Source organism: Podarcis erhardii, assembly GCF_964252035.2.
Source record: "Podarcis erhardii genome assembly, chromosome: 8".
Lineage (NCBI taxonomy): Eukaryota > Metazoa > Chordata > Lepidosauria > Squamata > Lacertidae > Podarcis > Podarcis erhardii.
This window is the reverse complement of record NC_138499.1, coordinates 2,850,682-2,868,649: the sequence shown is the minus strand read 5'-3', so window position 1 is coordinate 2,868,649 and position 17,968 is coordinate 2,850,682. Positions and strand designations below refer to the sequence as shown.

General features: G+C 49.7%; 1 protein-coding gene across 1 annotated transcript in view; it reads left to right on the top strand.

The window, feature by feature from the left end:
* The window catches only part of ZC3H3 (zinc finger CCCH-type containing 3), a 264,865-nt gene extending 251,544 nt beyond the window's left edge, over positions 1-13,321 (top strand). The window contains exon 12 of the mRNA XM_081874112.1: positions 13,014-13,321. Within this exon, the coding sequence (XP_081730238.1) occupies positions 13,014-13,045 (32 nt within the window). The 3' untranslated portion in view covers positions 13,046-13,321. The remainder of the gene's footprint in view (positions 1-13,013) is intronic.
* The last annotated feature ends 4,647 nt before the right edge of the window (positions 13,322-17,968 follow it).

The window sequence follows — 17,968 nt, the reverse complement described above, 5'->3', positions numbered from 1 at the left end:
GCAGCCCCTTTCTCCATCCCCAGCCAGCAAGATTGATGCAAATTAGAAGTGGCACTGGCCCCAGCTGCAGAAAACACTCCGAGGGTGACTCTTGAATTGACCACCTGGTCACTACTGTTTTGTTTTGTTTTGTTTTGTTTTACTGTGAGGATGAACGTTGTACACAGTGAAAGAAGGAAACTTTTGTTCTGCTGTCAAGAGAGGCGCTTCCTCCTGTTACTTGCTGTTTCTCATTTGAAAAGCTGCTTTTCATTTACAAAGAGAGTTTTTGCATTAGCTCAGCCAGCTGTCCTATGCAGGAGGATGCCATTCCCATTTTACAGGTTGGAAGCTGAGGTCTCTGGTGCCCAAACTGCGAATTTGTAGAGCTGCAATGTAGTTGCATCTCTCTCTCTCTCTCTCTCTCTCTCTCTGCCCCATCCCTCTCACTCTCAGCAGGCTTGGGACTCACTCTGCAAACTCTGCTCTGTCAGGCTTCTGGTCAGGTAGCTAAGCAGGAATCCTGTAAGTCAGAAGGGCAGGGCAAGACCAAAGGCAGAAAGAGTCAGTTGCAAACAGGATTTCCAAACTGATCTCACCCAGCAAGGCTTCACAGAAAGTGTTCTGAGTAGTGTTCATTGTTCCAGGTGTTCAAACCACACACATGCAGAATAAGTGTGTGAGAGCTAGAACCTTGACTTTTGATTTCAGGCAAACAAGATGATTCCCAGGATCCCAAATTGCGCCTCCAGGTGCATGCAGAAAGACGCCGTGAGCTTGCAGGAAGACGAATGGAAGTGAGGGGCCAGAACTGAGATCTACCGTTCCTGACACATGACAGCCAGAACTGGAGCCCCCTGGCCTCTTGGGAGAATGGTGGAACAGCATGATAGGAGGCAGAGAAGACCCCCAACAAGACCCTTTTCTCTGGAGCTGCAGTCTGTGGCGGCCTTTCCTGGGGCTGCTGTCGGTTTCCGCTCCTGGTGGCCCGTAATGGATCACTCCCCGCCCGCTTCATGTTTGGCTGCATCCTGTCAGCTAACAGGGAGCTCATCTGCTGCATTTTATGGCCAGTGAGTCGCGAGACGGAACCATTGTGTTTGTGAATGAGTTGACAAGTGGAATTGAGGGGCCGTGAAGCATACAAGCCCACTGTCACCAGAGATTTGTGCTAACCGCCGCCCTGCCCAAGCGGCCAGCAAAATGCTTGGGGGATTCCGTCATTCTGCTGGCTGGATTACCTCTGGCGGTCTCTTTCTCCACCACGGCCATGAGAGCTGGCTCCTACATAATAGGCCCTGATTCAGGGGGGGCAAAACGCAGACACCCGGAGCGTCAGCCTCAGGGAGAAACTGAGGCTTCCTCTCCACCTTCAGGTTGAGCCACAGAGGCGAAACAGAGGCAGCATGGCTTGTATTCCATCAGCAACCAGCTTTTGCCCTGAGTGAGAGGTGATAAAGATGGAGAGGAGAAATGATAGCCATCTTCAGCCTCGGCCCGGCCTCAGTCCATTATCCCTGAAAGAGCGTCTCCACCCCCATTGTTCTGCCCGGACGCTGAAGTCCAGTGCCTAGGGCCTTCTGGCGGTTCCTTCGCTGCGAGAAGCCAAGTTACAGGGAACCAGGCAGAGGGCCTTCTTGGTGGTGGCGCCTGTCCTGTGGAACGCCCTCCCACCAGATGTCAAAGAGAAGAACAACTACCAGACTTTTAGAAGACATCTGAAGGCAGCCCTGTTTAGGGAAGCTTTTAATGTTTGGTATATTACTGTATTTTAATATTGTGTTGGAAGCCGCCCAGAGTGGCTGGGGAAACCCAACCAGATGGGCGGGGTACAAATTATTATATTATTATAAAACTGTGCATGGGAGTGGGAAAGGTTAAACTATCCTTCCCCAACTGGATCAGGCCAGGGGCCCATCTAGTCCAGCCCCCTGTTCTCACAGTGGCCAATCAGATACCTGTGGGAAACCTGCAAGAAAAATCTGAGCACAAGAGCCCTCTCTGCTCCCGTGGCTTCCAGCAACTTGCAGTCCTTCTCCTCCTCCTCTGTGTCCTGCTATGACCTCCAAGAATAACCTAGAATGCCCTCTGAGGTGTTTTAAGTGATGCATCATCTCTGAGCAACAACGTCACGTGGGGAGACATTCTTGGTGGCTGTTTTCACACACGCAAGCACTCCCTCCCCCCTTTCACCCCGAGTTTAATCAAGGCCTAAATGTGAATATCTTCCAGAGGCAACGTGAAATATTTGGGCATGCATTTACCAGCTAGGGATAAATCGTTTTAGTAGCATTTCTAAGAAGTGCGTTTATCAGCTCTTTGGGCAATCGTTTTTTAGCTTTGAATTCACCGTCTTAAAGTCATCTCCTTCACCCAGGCCTGTGTGCAAATGGTGAACTGTTGCCTAATTAAATAGACAAAATGAGGGATTTTTCAGTCACCTGGAGGCAAGCTAAACAAGCAAGATTTAAAGGAAAAAAATCTCCGGAGTGCTTTAAAGAAAAAGGAACGCCACATTTTGTTTTTGAAGGTTGGTCTCTGTATCTTATTCATTCTGCATAGAGCGTGATACAAATAAAACAAGAGCAATGCACAGTTTAGGTTTCTGAACTGTGAGGGATGTTTGGATTGTGGACTTGGGCAGCTCAGGATTTGACCTTCCAGTCTGCTTTGGAGCGGTGGCTGGATTTGGGCTCTTTCAGCGAGGAGCTTCTCTTTCCATTTTCAAATATCCCTCCGACCTGGGCAGTTGCTGTGTTTCTTTGGTGAGTCCTGGTAAGCACTCCCCACGAAAGAAGAGCTCCAATTGATGTCTCTAAAGCAGCCTTCCCTCACCTGGCAGCATCCAGACATTTTGGAAAATAAAAACAGCATCCAGTCTTCACAGATGCCTCTTTTGGGAAACCTGCAAACAGGATTCGAGCAAAATCCTCCTGTGGTTTCCAGCAACTGGTGTTCTGAAGCAATTTTTTGTTCCTTAATGAATTTTTTTTAATGCATTAATTATTATTTTTTACAAAAGACATCCAAGTTTGTAGGAGCTATGTGAAGAAGGCCTTCCTTCTTTCTGTCCTGGCTCCCAGCATTCAGCTTCCTAGGATGTCCGCAAGATCTAGTGTTCTGGGAGAGGCGGGAAAACTTTACTCTTTCCACTATCTCCATGCCATGATGAATTTTCTAAGCTTCTATCATGTTTCCTCTTGCTCGCCTTGTCTCGGAGCTAAAAAGTCCCAGATATTTTTGTTATTGTGGCATCATGTATTTTGTGTTTCTATACAGTGGTCCCTCTGGATGCGAACGGGATCCATTCTGGAGCCCCGATCACATCCTGAAGCGAACACAACCCGTGTCCGCGCATGCGCAGGTCGCGATTTGCCACTTCCATGCATGCACGGGAGTTCATTTTAAGCGCATGTGCAAGCGGCGAGACCCGGAAGTAATGCGCTCCGTTACTTCCGGGTCACTGCGGAGCACAACCTGAAAATGCTCAACCCGAAGCTTCTTCAACCCAAGGTATGACTGTACCGTCAACCGCCCCTTGATCTTCCAAGGAAGATTGGTATATAAATTTAATAAATAATAGTAACCTATTGGGACACGGGTGGCACTGTGGGTTAAACCACAGAGCCTAGGACTTGCCTATCAGAAGGTTGGCGGTTCGAATCCCCGCAACGGGGTGAGCTCCCGTTGCTCGGTCCCTGCTCCTGCCAACCTAGCAGTTCAAAAGCATGTCAAAGTGCAAGTAGATAAATAGGTTCTGCTCCGGCGAGAAGGTAAACGGCGTTTCCGTGCGCTGCTCTGGTTTGCCAGAAGCGGCTTAGTCATGCTGGCCACATGACCTGGAAGCTATACGTCGGCTCCCTCGGCCAATAAAGCGAGATGAGCACCGCAGCCCCAGAGCTGGTCACGACTGGACCTAATGGTCAGGGGTCCCTTTACCTTTACCTTTACCTTTATTCATAGGGAAGAATCCCCTGAATCATTTTGGTTGCTCTTTTCCAAACCTTTTCCAACTCTACAATATCCTTGCCGAGGTGAGGTTTTTACATCAACTCACACTGTGAGGCAGTGTGGTGTAGTGGTTAAGAGCAGTGGACTTGTAATCTGGTGAACCGGGTTTGATTCCCTGCTCCTCCATGTGCAGCTGCTGGGTGACCTTGGACCAGTCACACTTCTCTGACGTCTCTCAGCCCCACTCACCTCACAGAGTGTTTGTTGTGGGGGAGGAAGGGAAAGGAGATTGTGAGTCGCTTTGAGACTCCTTAAAGGTAAAGGGACCCCTGACCATTAGGTCCAGTTGTGGCCGACTCTGGGGTTGCGGCACTCATCTCGCTTTACTGGCCGAGGGAGCTGGCGTACAGCTTCTGGGTCATGTGGCCAGCATGACTAAGCCGCTTCTGGCAAACCAGAGCAGCGCATGGAAACGCCGTTTACCTTCTCGCCGGAGCAGTACCTATTTATCTACTTGCACTTTGACGTGCTTTTGAACTGCTAGGTTGGCAGGAGCAGGGACCGAGCAACGGGAGCTCACCCCGTCATGGGGATTTGAACCGCCGACCTTCTGATCAGCAAGTCCTAGGCTCTGTGGTTTAACCCACAGCGCCACCTGTGTCCCTTTTGAGACTCCTTAGGGTAGTGATAAAGTGGGATATCAAGTCCAAACTCCTCTTCTTCTGAGGGGTTGCCACATTGGGGCAGCCTGCCCTACGGAGAGCTGTTTGTTGAAGAACAGAAGCCAACCATTTCGGCAGAGCGCTGCAGCTTGGTTTCTGCTTCTGCCGCTCAGGCCCAGGAAAAATGTGTGTTGGTTTTCATGAAAAGCACGAGAGCATCTTGGAAGCATGAATTCTCTCGCTGGCGTGACAAGCTCAGCAGAAGCGACTCGGGTTTCCGCCGCAGCGGCTGGCTCCCGCTCTCCTTCCCAGCCTTGCAGTCTCCTTTGCTCGAAGCTGTTCAATCATCATAATGAAAAAGGGGCTTCTTAGCGGAGCTTTCACTAACTAGAAATTATATACCTGGTTCCCGGAAGATAGATTGTGCCGCTCCCGAGATACGGAGGGTGGCAGGAACAAGTGAGTGACTGCGTCGTCTGCCACCAAGATGGATCGCACAATTTGAACGATCTACCAGGAACTTTAACCGAGGGGCGGGCGGGCGGGCGGCAGGGGGCTTGCTGTAGTTTCTGCAGGGACGCTGCCTTCCAAGAGCTAGGCCAGAGGTATAGTCCTTTCCTCTTATTCAGCTCAATGCAGGATATTTATCGGGCCACCCAAGAATGAACCCCCCTCCCTGTCTGCAAAACTCTTTGATAAATGACAGCAAACCTCGAAGCCTGTTCATTGAAGCGGCACCAGGCTTCTGCTTTCTGGATATTCCTTCATTTGCTGTCCTCGTGTTTTATAATGGATGGTGTTGCATTTCAAAATGATTACTCATTCAGATTAGTCTTCCTCTTTTTGCATATCCTGTATTGATTCTGAGACCATTAATACTCGGTGGGTCTCTTTGCTGAAATTGGGAGATTTCCCTGGCCCTCCTCCCATTCTCCAAAGAGACGCTGCGTTTAAAACCCCACTGGGGGCTTGACCAAGTCACCGTCTTGGCCCCCGTTCCTCATCTGCAACAAACAAAAAGATGCTGCTCCACCTTCCAGGGTTATCGTGGGGACAGAGCGCTGCACCAGGTTCAATACGCTGCAGTTACATCAAAGTCATTCCAACCGCATCTGCTTCTTTAGTTTTATAAACTCCTGCCATGTCGCCTCTTATTCGCCTTTTCTCTAAGCTAAAAGGTTCCCCAACGCTGTATCATTTCCTCCATCCCCTTGATCTTTTTGGTGGCCCTTTTCTGAACCTTTTCCAACTCTACAGTATCATTTTTGAGGCGAGGCGACCAGAATGTTTGAAGGCCTCTGCTTGAAGGGTCCTCCTACCATTCTGCAGGAAGGGAGGTCCAGAACGGTGGGACCACCACCAAGAAGACTCTGCTGTCCCTGTGCTCGCCAACCTAATTGACCATCCTTGCAGGACTCTGCTCAGTCTTAATTAGGGCCGCCATATTTCAAAAAGCGAAAAATCCGGACACAAGTTTATTTTTATTTTTTTAGTTGTTTAGCGCCCCCCCCCCCGCCCTTTGCATATCTTTAATGCAGATTCCGTGAAATTCACTAAAATAAACACTTCCGATTTCTACCTAGACACTTCTTCCAACTACAGTCATACCTTGGGTTACAGCCGCTTCAGGTTGCTTTTTTTCGGGTTACGGACTGCCAAAACCTGGAAGTAGCGGAACAGGTTACTTCTGGATTTCAGCGGTCGCTCATGCACAGAAGCGCCAAATCGCAACCCATGCGTGCATAGACATGCCGCTGCAGGTTGCGAATATGCATCCCACACGGATCACGTCCCCAACCCGAACGTCCACTGTACAGAATTCCAGCTGTGTCCAGGAAATTCCAGGCGTATGGGAACACCTAAAATAGCTACGCCAGACTCTCTAGGCCAGGGGAAGCCTTAAGGACTGCCTCTCCCCGTATGAACCTCTGTGGTCATCATCCCAGGCCCTTCTTCATATGCCTCCTCCTCGAGAGATCCAGAGGGTGGCAACACGAGAACGGGGCCTTTTCTGCAGTGGCCCCCCATCTGTGGAATGCTCTCCCCAGGGAAGCTCACCTGCCGCCTTCATTATACCAGACCCTCCAAATGCCTCTATTTTCCAGGGACAGTCCTGGATTTACAGAAGCTGCCCCGGTTTCTGATTTGATATCGGATTGTTCCATTTTTCATTCGGACGTCCCTCTTTTCATCCGAGAAATGATGGAGAGTATGGAGTTGTCCAACCCACGACCCATCTGAAAGCAGCCCTGTATAGGGAGGGGGTTTAATGTTTTGTTATGTTCTTATATATGTTGGAAGCCGCTCAGAGTGGCTGGGGCAACCCAGTCAGATGAGCAGGATATGAATAGTAAAACCATTGTTATGGAATAGGATGTGCCTGTTTTCATTGGAGAAATGTTGGAGGGTATGTCATAGGCATAGACATCACCTTGCCAACAAAGGTCCGTATAGTAAAAGCTCTGGTTTTCCCAGTAGTGATGTATGGAAGTGAGAGCTGGACCATAAAGAAGGCTGATCGCTGAAGAATGGATGCTTTTGAATTCTGGTGCTGGAGGAGACTCTTGAGAGTCCCATGGACTGCAAGAAGATCAAACCTCTCCATTCTGAAGGAAATCAGCCCTGAGTGCTCACTGGAAGGACAAATCCTGAAGCTGAGGCTCCAAGACTTTGGCCACCTCATGAGAAGAGAAGACTCCCTGGAAGAGACCTTGATGTTGGGAAAGATGGAGGACACAAGGAGAAGGGGAAGACAGAGGACGAGATGGTGGAACAGTGTTCTCGAAGCTACCAGCATGAGTTTGACCAGACTGCGGGAGGCAGTGGAAGACAGGAGTGCCCGGCGTGCTCTGGTCCAGGGGGTCACAAAGAGTCGGACATGACTAAACGACTAAACAACAACAATGCTCTCTCTCCCGTACCAACTTGTGCACGCAAACATGCAAGTGTGACAAGGGTTAGGGAAAGCAGCCGTGATTCAAAGGAGAGTGGGTGGGTCAAGAGGGCAGAAGCGGAACCAAATTAATCTAAATCTGGTTAGAATTCCGGGCGTCCACCCTCCTCGTCTCGCGTACGCGTTGCTTCCTTTTAGTACGTTTTTAAAATTCTCCCCTCTCTGTTTGCAATTCATAATTAAGTCCAACCAGAACACAGATGAGAGTTTTTAGCTGTTTAATGTTCCGTCAGGGCCTCTCGTCGTTGGGGGGGGGGGGAGACTCTGGGGCGGGGAAGTGACAGACGATTTTACAGTGTGCCTGTAAGAATTTCATAGCACCTCGTAAATAAATAAATAAATAAATAACATCATGCGCTCTCCCCCCCCCCAACTCCACGCCTGGATTTACGAGGAGCGCTGTCCTTCAGGGGAAGGAAGAAACAATGCGATTAAAAAGCCCTCTGCCACCAGCCCCCCAGGGGGGAAAGTGGGGCTGACATGAATGGCAACTAACTCCCTCTTCACTTGCATCCCATGGCAGCACCCTCCCTCGCTCTCGAGCTATTCTTCTTTTATCCGCACCGTCTTCGAGCATAAACGAAAAGCTGCCAATATTACGGCTTAGGAAATATCGCCGGTCTCATCTTGCAGCTGTAAATCTCCCCCTCTTCTTTTTTTTATTATTTATCTAAGGGTCCTCCCTGATGAAGGGGTAGTTGCTGGAGCGACCGTGTTGCATATTTATTGTGCTGTGGAAGTCTGATCTGTAATGTTAGCCTCTGGAGGTACACTGTTAATAGTTGTTGTTTAGTCATTTAGTGGTGTCCGACTCTTCATGACCCCATGGACCGGAGCACAAACAACACAGTTGGAGCCTCCCTCCTCCCTGGCCGGCAGGGAGGGAGGGAGGGAGGGAGAGGAGCTGCTTCCTTTGAAACCCGGGAAATTTAAGGGATATCATCAATAAGGGACAGCAGCGGGTCACAGCGCTGGGATAAGGGACTTTCCGGCCAAATAAGGGATGGTTGACAGCTATGCCCAAGATTGAGAAACACCATACCATGACACCTTGTCATTGCCTTTTCTCCGAAGTAAAGATCATCCTGAATGCACGGTAGAAAGGATGGCTGGAGGGGGCCCAGTGCAACAGTAACCCTGAGATGCCCAGCCTTTGCTTAAAGCCCTTGAAGACCATCTAGAACAGGCCTCCTCAACCTTGGCCTTCCAGATGTTTTGAGACTACAATTCCCAGCATCCCTGACCACTGTGGTCCTGCTAGCTAGGGATCATAGGAGTTGTAGGCAAAAAACATCTGGAGGGCTGAGGAAGCCCGATCTAGAAGGATCCCTGCTCTCCTCTTGACCTTGACGGATCTGCCGCCTCCTCGGTGCCTCTCGCGCCCCCACATGGCTGGGCACCCAGAGGTCTGCTCCCCTGCTGCTGACTCCTTTTCCACGGCATTAGCCGGTGTCGCAGGTGACTAATGGCCAAGTCGGGGGCGACTGCCAGGCCTCCCTCTGATGTATGGTTGTTATATTAAGGGTGGAAAGGTTCTAAATGAGCCCTCTTTATTTTACATAAATTAGCTCAAAAAGCCATGCATCAATGCCACCTCCACTTACAGCCCTGCCCAAAGTTTGTCTAACCAAGTTTTAAAAGGCGGGGAGGAGACTTTGCCACGTTCCTCATGCATCTTCGGTGGCGCTGCTGCAGGAGGGACCCGTGGTTTCTCAGCAGGGGAGCCCAGCGGGGTCTACGTGAAGAATCTCCGGCACGAAAGGCCTTTCCCAATATAAAGCCTAGATCCTTCTTGGAACCGACCCAGACCCTCAAAAGGCAGCATCATTCCATCAGGGGCCGTGACACCCGGGTTAAGTTCGGTGCTGGGGGGGGCGGCGATGGAGATGGGTGTCCCTTGTTCTTTTCCAGGCAGCGGGACCAGTTTGGAAACCTGAAGCCTTGCGACTTGGCAGGCAACGTAACGTAAAACCCGTCCCTGCTTCTCAGGCCTTCGAGACATCCATCAGTCCCTGATCTGAGCCGCTACAGGGGGCCAAGCTGGGCAGTCGCCCCCTCCTCAGATCGAGCCCCTTCCTCATTTATGATTTGCACACCCTCTGCACATCCCAGCTTCTGGTGCCTGTCAAAGAGAGAGAGAGAGAGAGAGAGAGAGATCATGTGGAACAGTGATCTGAAGGAAGGTTGCAGCGTTTGTGGCTTTTCTGTTTAGAGAAAAGACAACATGATAGAAGTTTGCAAAACCGGACGGAGAAAGATTTTTTCTTCCTCTCTCCTAATACTAGAACTCGTGGACATGGAAGGAAGCTGAATGTTGGAAAGTTCAGGACAGACAAAATAAAGTCCTTTTTCACGCAGCTCATTGTTCAGCTGTGGAACTCCCTGCCACAAGAAGCAGGGATGGCCACCAATCTAGATGGACAAATTTATGGAAAAAAGGGCTTTCAAGGGTCATTAGCCAGGATGGCTGTGCTCTGGCTCCACAGGTGGAGGCAAAAACGCTTCTGAATACCATTTGCTGGAAGCCACCAGAGAGGAGAGTTGCTTTCGTGCAGGGGAAACTCAGCCAGATGGGCGGGGTATAAATAATATATTATTATTATTATTATTATTATTATTATTATTATTATTATTATTATTTCCTGCTTGCGCTTCTTCCATATCCTGGGGGAGCAGAATGCTGGACGAGATGGCCCATTGGCTTCATCCGACAGGGCTCTTCTTATATCAGGAAAAGAGAGGGAATGTGCTGAACAAGTGGAAATTAGAAACAAGTGGAAATTTGCGCCCCTAACAATTTTGCACCCGGGGCAACCGCCCCTGGACCCCTCCCTCCCCACACCCCTGGATTCTGTCTCTAAACCAGGAATGGGGACCTGTGGGTCTCCTGGTGTCACTAGACTGCATCTCCCATAATGCCTGGTGGTTGGCTGTGCTGGCTGGGGGCTGATGGGGGGCTGAAGTCCAACGGGATCTGGGCAGCCATGGCTGCCCCTTGCTCTAAATGCACCTTCAGAAGCAAGATTATCGTTTCTAACCCTCTTAGTCACTTGCTCTGGGCAACTGACATCTGAAAGGATAGGCATGTGTTCGTTTTATCAAAGAGAGAGAGATCGCGTGAAACATTGATCTGAAGAACAGCGTTTGTGACTTTTTAGTTCAGTGTATCTGAAGGAGCGTCTCCACCCCCATCATTCTGCCCGGACACGGAGGTCCAGCGCCAAGGGCCTTCTGGCAGTTCCCTCCCTGTGAGAAGCCAAGTTACAGGGAACCAGGTAGAGGGCCTTCTCGGTGGTGGCGCCTGCCCTGTGGAACACCCTCCCACCAAATCTCAAAGAGTTTTCTCAACATATCTGGTAACTGAGAAATTAAAGTTTTTTAAAAAGGTTTTGAATAAATTCTGAAGGTTTTTCCCTGTCCCCTTCAGTTCATCAAATGCACAAAGCACATTTTGAAATTCTAGGTGTGAGAAGTTTCACCGGAAGTCAGTATTTTCAGCAGGGTTCTTAAATGTATTGTTTACTTCTATTCCTACATTCTTATCCTGCTGTTTCTCCAAGGAAGTCAGGGCAATGTGTTTCCCTCCATCCCCAATTTATCCTCCCAGGAGCCCTGTGAGGTAGGTCAGGCAGAGGGAGAAAGAGAAGGAGGCTGCAGGCCGCTGAATGGGTTTCACAACTAAGCCGTAATTCGAACCCAAGTCTGGCCCTCTGCCCACAAAGTCGCTTCCCTGAGCAGCCCCTCCGTCAGCCTGAAAGTTTCCCCGCCTCTCCTGGCTTGTTAAGACCCGCCATCCTCTTCCCCGGGACGCTGCTTCTTCCAGTTCTAGCGTTCAGCATTTTGTCATCCTGAGCAGCTTGACCTTGTCAGCAAACTTGAGCCCTTCGCCGCATCCATCCTGCTAATTCACCCTGCCGTTTAATGTGTGTGGAGCCAGGAGTGTTGGAGTCTTTGAAAGTGAATCGCTCCTTCTCTGCAGGGCTTAAGGTGCTCTGATTTCCGGTGACAAGAATCGCAGAATTGCAGAGTTGGGACCCCAAGGGTCATCTAGTCCAACCCCCCTTACATGCAGGAACCTTTTGCCCAACATGGGACGCGAACCCACGACCCTGAGAGTAAGAGTCTCATGCTCTACCCACTGAGCTCTCCTGCCAGTGTAAATGACGTTGAGCTGGATGGAGTTCCCCGCATGGAGTTCCCCGTGCACTATAGCTCTGGGGAAGGGTAATGGCAATGACAGCGGGCACCAGGTTTCCTTCCTGAGTTAAAAAAATAAACTCCCTTTTATTTGAACCTAAGACCCTTCCTCTCCTTTTCTCCCAAACGCTGCACCCTTTCCTCCAAGGGCAGTCGGCCCATCCTCCCTCTGGTTGCCCTTCTCCCAACCTTTTCCAGGGGTAAAGGTAAAGGGACCCCTGACCATTAGGTCCAGTCGTGGCCGACTCTGGGGTTGAAGCACTCATCTCACTTTATTGGTCAAGGGAGCCGGCGTACAGCTTCCGGTTCATGTGGCCAGCAGGACTAAGCCCCTTCTGGCGAACCAGAGCAGCGCATGGAAACGCCGTTCCCCTTCCTGCCGGAGTGGTACCTATTTATCTACTTGCACTTTGAGGTGCTTTCGAACTGCTAGGTTGGCAGGAGCTGGGACCGAGCAACGGGAGCTCACCCCGTCGCGGGGATTTGAACCGCGACCTTCTGATCAGCAAGTCCTAGGCTCTGTGGTTTAACCCACAGCGCCACCTGCATTTCCATCGGTACAATGTCCATTTTCGAGGTTAGGCAGTCAGAATGGTGCCTGGGATAACCTCACTTTCCCAAGAGCTTTGCAGATGCATCAGTCCACCTGCCTCGCTGTGGACTAGTAGCCCAGGGGGCTTGGCAGATGTGGCAAAGGGTGTGTGTGTGTGTGTGTCAGGATTTGACAAATGAAAACTGGGCCTTGTACGGAATGGATGGCAAGCAGATGAGGTGCAACATCAGGGCAACCATTGCTCAGGTCAGGCAGCATTTTCAAGGTGAGGGAGAGGGGGGTGTCCTTCTCGCTTTTGGTTTATTTATGAAAATATTTCCATGCCACTGTTTCATAAATATATATACCCAATGGGTTTGCAGCACTAAAAATTTTAAAACATACAATTAAACCGTTTAAAAACCAATATCACTTACCCATTGTGGAAGGATGCATTCTTAATTGCCTGCATAGGCCTGGAGGAATCAAAAGGTTTCAGTTTAAAAGTTGGCGCAGAGGGTGCCTGCTGAATCTCCAGTGGCAGAGAGTTCCACGGGACAGGGCTGATGACACTGAAGGCTCAGTTTCTCATTGTTGTCAAACGAGACTCCCCAACTCAAAAAAATGACCAGTGATGCTCCTGCAGATGATATCAGTGATTGATGCCAGGTTGTAAGAGTTCAGGCCTCTTTTCCTTTTGATAACAAACAACTCTCTCTTTGCTTTGCTTTTCTCCCAGGGAAGCCTTTGCAGATCAAGCCCAGGTTGTGAGGACGGCAACACCTTCAAGCAGAGCCCTGCGCAGCGGATGATGCCTCGGCCACACACGCCTCAGGGATTCGAAGCCACCCTGGCGACTAACTCAGGAAGACACAGCACCGAGACAGACAGGCAAAGGCTCGGCTGGATTTGTCCAGAGGGACTGCCCGCTTGTTTTATGTAAGAAGTGGGGTTTGCGAGATGAAGGCTACCCCAGTCTCCCACACAGCCCAGGAGCGCAGCTTTGTGGTTTTATTTTTTTTCCAATAAAGGAGCTTTTCCCTTTCAGACTTTCACCAGCTCCTAATTCAGCTCCGTTGGCCTGCACTGCAGAAACGTTTGCCTGGGTCCCAGGCGCAGCGTGGCTGTGCTGGCTTCACCTGGAAGCAGGGAGAGAGACCAGGTAGAAATCTAAGATATAGATCTGCACCCCAGTCCCTATGAAACTTTGCCACCTCAAGCTTGGACCACTTGGCCAGTGTGGTTTTCCCAAGGGTGCCAAAATGCAGAGCTAAGGGAGGTGGTTGCTGATAGATGGCTCTGGTGTTTCAAAGCCAATTGGGGGATTGTTGGTTGAGGGGCTTAAATCTCATGCCTGACTTTGTCCCGAGAGAGGCGAAGTTCCTGCGGACTTTGGAGACACGAGGGAGAGGACAGTTTTCTTTTTCTTTCCTGAGCAGAGTTTTCTTTGAGGGGAAAGAACCCAGATTCTTTGCAAAGTCATTTCTTTGATAGTCAAGGCCAGATTGGGTCTCAAAGCGATTTGTAAAACCAGCTTGCCTGGGTGCTTTTATTATGCAAAAAAACAACAACACAAAACAACCAGAAGCAAAACATTTATATTTGTAGAGGCGTGTTGTGAAGTTCTATACAGGTCTTTGTTGTGAAAGAGGAGTCTTGTGTTTTCTCTGGGCGTGGGGAGGGGGGAAATCACAGGGTTTTGGGGATCCTTTCTCCAGACCAACATACTCAACCGATTTCCCTCTTTGGGTGGAAGTTCTGGGGAAAGATTTCGTGCAGGAAGAGAGCACTTGCAGTGCATAAAGAGATTCCTCCCTTCCTCTCCCAGCCCAGCTTTGTATGTGTGACCTAGTTGGACGGAGGATCGGGGCCCTACTCCCTTTTCAAATGAATCATAAAGCCATTCGAGTGAACTGAGACCAAGCCGGTCTTTGCCTGAAACATACAGTGGGCTCGAAGGTTTCACAATGACCCTTCTTCTCCCTGGAACTAATCTGGGTGCTGTGCCTGATGAGATCCGGGCCAATGGCTCATTGCCCATTTTTTTTTGGGGGGGGGCCTCCAATATTTTGAGCACCCTCTAGGTGCATACCCTCTGTATGCTCCTCCATCAGGTAGTGTGCAATGCAATAAGCCTGTCTTGCTTCCCTTGGGAAGGGATTTTTCTTGGCAAGGAATCTCCCCTGCTGCCACCACAACCTGGGATGCATCCCACAGAAGGCCAAACTGCCTATCAAATGGGCCATGATGGGTTAATCTTTGGCTGGGACACGTGTACGTGTGTGTGTGTGTGTGTGTGTGTGTGTGTGTGTGAGAGAGAGAGAGAGAGAGAGAGAGAGAGAGAGAGAGAGGTCATAGAATCATAGAGTTGGAAGAGACCACAAGGGCCATCGAGTCCAACCCCCTGCCAAGCAGGAAACACCATCAGAGCACTCCTGACATATGGTTGTCAAGCCTCTGCTTAAAGACCTCCAAAGAAGGAGACTCCACCACACTCCTTGGCAGCAAATTCCACTGTCAAACAGCTCTTACTGTCAGGAAGTTCTTCCTAATGTTTAGGTGGAATCTTCTTTCTTGTAGTTTGGAACCATTGCTCCGTGTCCACTTCTCTGGAGCAGCAGAAAACAACCTTTCTCCCTCCTCTATGTGACGTCCTTTTATATATTTGAACATGGCTAGCATATCACCCCTTAACCTCCTCTTCTCCAGGCTAAACATGCCCAGCTCCCTTAGCCGTTCCTCATAAGGCATTGTTTCCAGGCCTTTGACCATTTTGGTTGCCCTCCTCTGGACACGTTCCAGTTTGTCCGTGTCCTTCTTGAACTGTGGTGCCCAGAACTGGACACAGTACTCCAGGTGAGGTCTGACCAGAGCAGAATACAGTGGCACTATTACTTCCCTTGATCTAGATGCAATACTCCTATTGATGCAGCCCAGAATTGCATTGGCTTTTTTAGCTGCCGCGTCACACTGTTGGCTCATGTCAAGTCTGGTCCACAAGGATTCCCAGTCTCCGGATCTTGAAATAACAAGAGTTTGCATCTGATAGGGAGCACTTTGAGGACCTCTTAGTCAGAAAAAGTGACGTGGCGTTGCTGTATCCATCAATGGTTTGGAGTTGGTTGCAGTCGCAGCAGAGATCTACTGGATTGTGTCAGTGTCATAGCGCAGGTTGCTATGTAGTCCCGCTGCAATGCGCTCTACGTGGGGCTACCTTTGAAGGTGACCCAGAAACTACAACTAATCCAGAATGCGGCAGCTAGACTGGTGACTGGGGGCGGCCGCCGAGACCACATAATACCAGTCCTGAAAGACCTACATTGGCTCCCAGTACATTTCCAAGCACAATTCAAAGTGTTGGTGCTGACCTTGAAAGCCCTAAATGGCCTCGGCCCAGTAGACCTGAAGGAGCGTCTCCACCCCCATCGTCCAGCCCAGACACTAAGGTCCAGCGCCGAGGGCCTTCTGGCAGTTCCCTCGCTGTGAGAAGTGAGGTTGCAGGGAACCAGGCAGAAGGCCTTCTCGGTGGTGGCACCCACCCTGTGGAACACCCTCCCATCAGATGTCAAAGAGAACAACTACCAGACTTTTAGAAGACATCTGAAGGCTGCCCTGTTTAGGGAAGCTTTTAATGTTTGATGCATTACGGTATTTTAATATTTTGTTGCAAGCCGCCCAGAGTAGCTGGGGAAGCCCAGCCAGATGGGCAGGGTATACATAATAAATTATTATTATTATTATTATTATTATTATTATTATTATTATTATTGCCAGCTCCCGGGGCCGAGTGGATATGGAGTGGGAGGGAAACAGAGTACACACACACATTGAGCTGCCCAACAGTGTCCGTGTCACCCAGGAGATTGCAGCCACGGAGATAAGGTCACTTCCTGGTTCGCATGGAGAAGCCGCTTTCAACAGAGCGCAGCAATGAAAACACACAGCTGTATTGAGGCAGCACCGGGTGTTGAAAGTTTGCACCCCTAACAATTTTGCACCTGGGGCAACTGCCCCTGCTCCCCTGCTCCCTCGCTCTGTGCCACTGGTTTCTGTCTCTAAATCAGGAATGGGAACCTGTGGGTCTCCTGGTGTCACTAGACTACATCTCCCACAATGCCCGGTGGTTGGCCATGCTGGCTGGGGGCTGAAGTCCAACGGGATCTGGACAGCCACGCCTGCCCCCTCCCTGCTCTAAATGCACCTTCAGAAACAAGTGGGAACCACAGAACTCAGGAATGATACCATTTCTTAACCCTTTTAGTCACTTGCTACTAAACTACTTTTAGTCACTTGTGTTCATTTTATCAAAGAGAGAGAGATCACGTGAAACATTGACCTGAAGAAAGATTGCAGCATTTGTGACTTTTTAGTTTAGAGAAAAGGTGAGCAACATGATAGAAGTGTATAAAATTATACACGACACGGAGAAAGGGGACAGAGAAACGTTTTTCTTCCTCTCTCCTAATACTATAACTCCTAGACGTGCAAGGAAGCTGAATTTCGGAAAGTCTGCCCTTCACACAGAACATCGTTCACCTGTGGAACTCACTGCCACAAGAGGCAGTGATGGTCATCAACCTCAAAGAGGAAATTCGTGGAGAAGAGGGCTATTGATGGTCACTAGCCAGGATGGCTGTTCTCTGGCTCCACAGATGGAGGCAGAAATGCTTCTGAATACCAGTTGCTGGAACCCACCAGAGGGGAGAGTTGCTTCTGTTCTTATTTTCTTCTTGTGGTTCTTCCACACTCTGTGGGAGAAGGAGGCTGGACTAGATGGGCCATGGGCTTGATCCAACAGGGCTGCTCTTAGATTATTATTATTATTATTATTATTATTATTATTATTATTATTATTTATACCCCACCCTTCCTGGTTCAGGAAACCGGGCTCAGGGCAGCTAACAACAATATTAAAACTCTTAATTGATGCTACAAAAAAAACAACACTAGCATAAAATACGGTATAAAACGTGAATAACAATAAAATCAAAAATCAGTTTAGGGGGGAAATCCATCCAATAAACATTAGATGATCACCAGGGCTAGCTGGCTAAATTAGTCCCACTTGGGCCAGCGAGGAGACCAGGGGAGAATTAGCTGTGGAATCCCAGAGCGGGTAATCTTCATAGAAAGGGGAGGGAAGGAAGGGGAATAAAAGATCAGGCTAAAGTTGGAGCCAGGCGGAATAGCTCTGTCTTACAGGCCCTGCGGAAGGAAGTTAAATCCTGAAGGGCCCTGGTCTCCTGGGACAGAGCATTCCACCAGGTCCAAGCCACCACTGAGAAGGCCCTGGCCCTGGTGGAGGATAATCTGACTTCCTTAGGGCCCGGGACCTCTAAACTATGATTGTTCATTGAGCTTAAGGTCCTCTGTGGGGCAGACCAGGAGAGGCGGTCCCGTAATGTTCATTATATCAGAGAGAGAGAGAGAGAGAGAGAGAGCGATAATGCGCTAAACACACATTTGGAAACAAGTGAGAACCAGAGAACTTCCAGAGGTTGGACGGTCAGGAATTCTTTAGCTATAATTTGATGGCCCTTGTGGGTCCCTTCCAACTTCATTCTATGATTCTGTGAACCTGCTCTGTACCTATAAAAAGCCATGCCTGGACCCATCCCAAGAGGCTCCTGTCTCTATGGGACGCATTGGCTACCCCTTCCTTTAACTGGCACCCTTGCGGCAAGCGCCGAAACA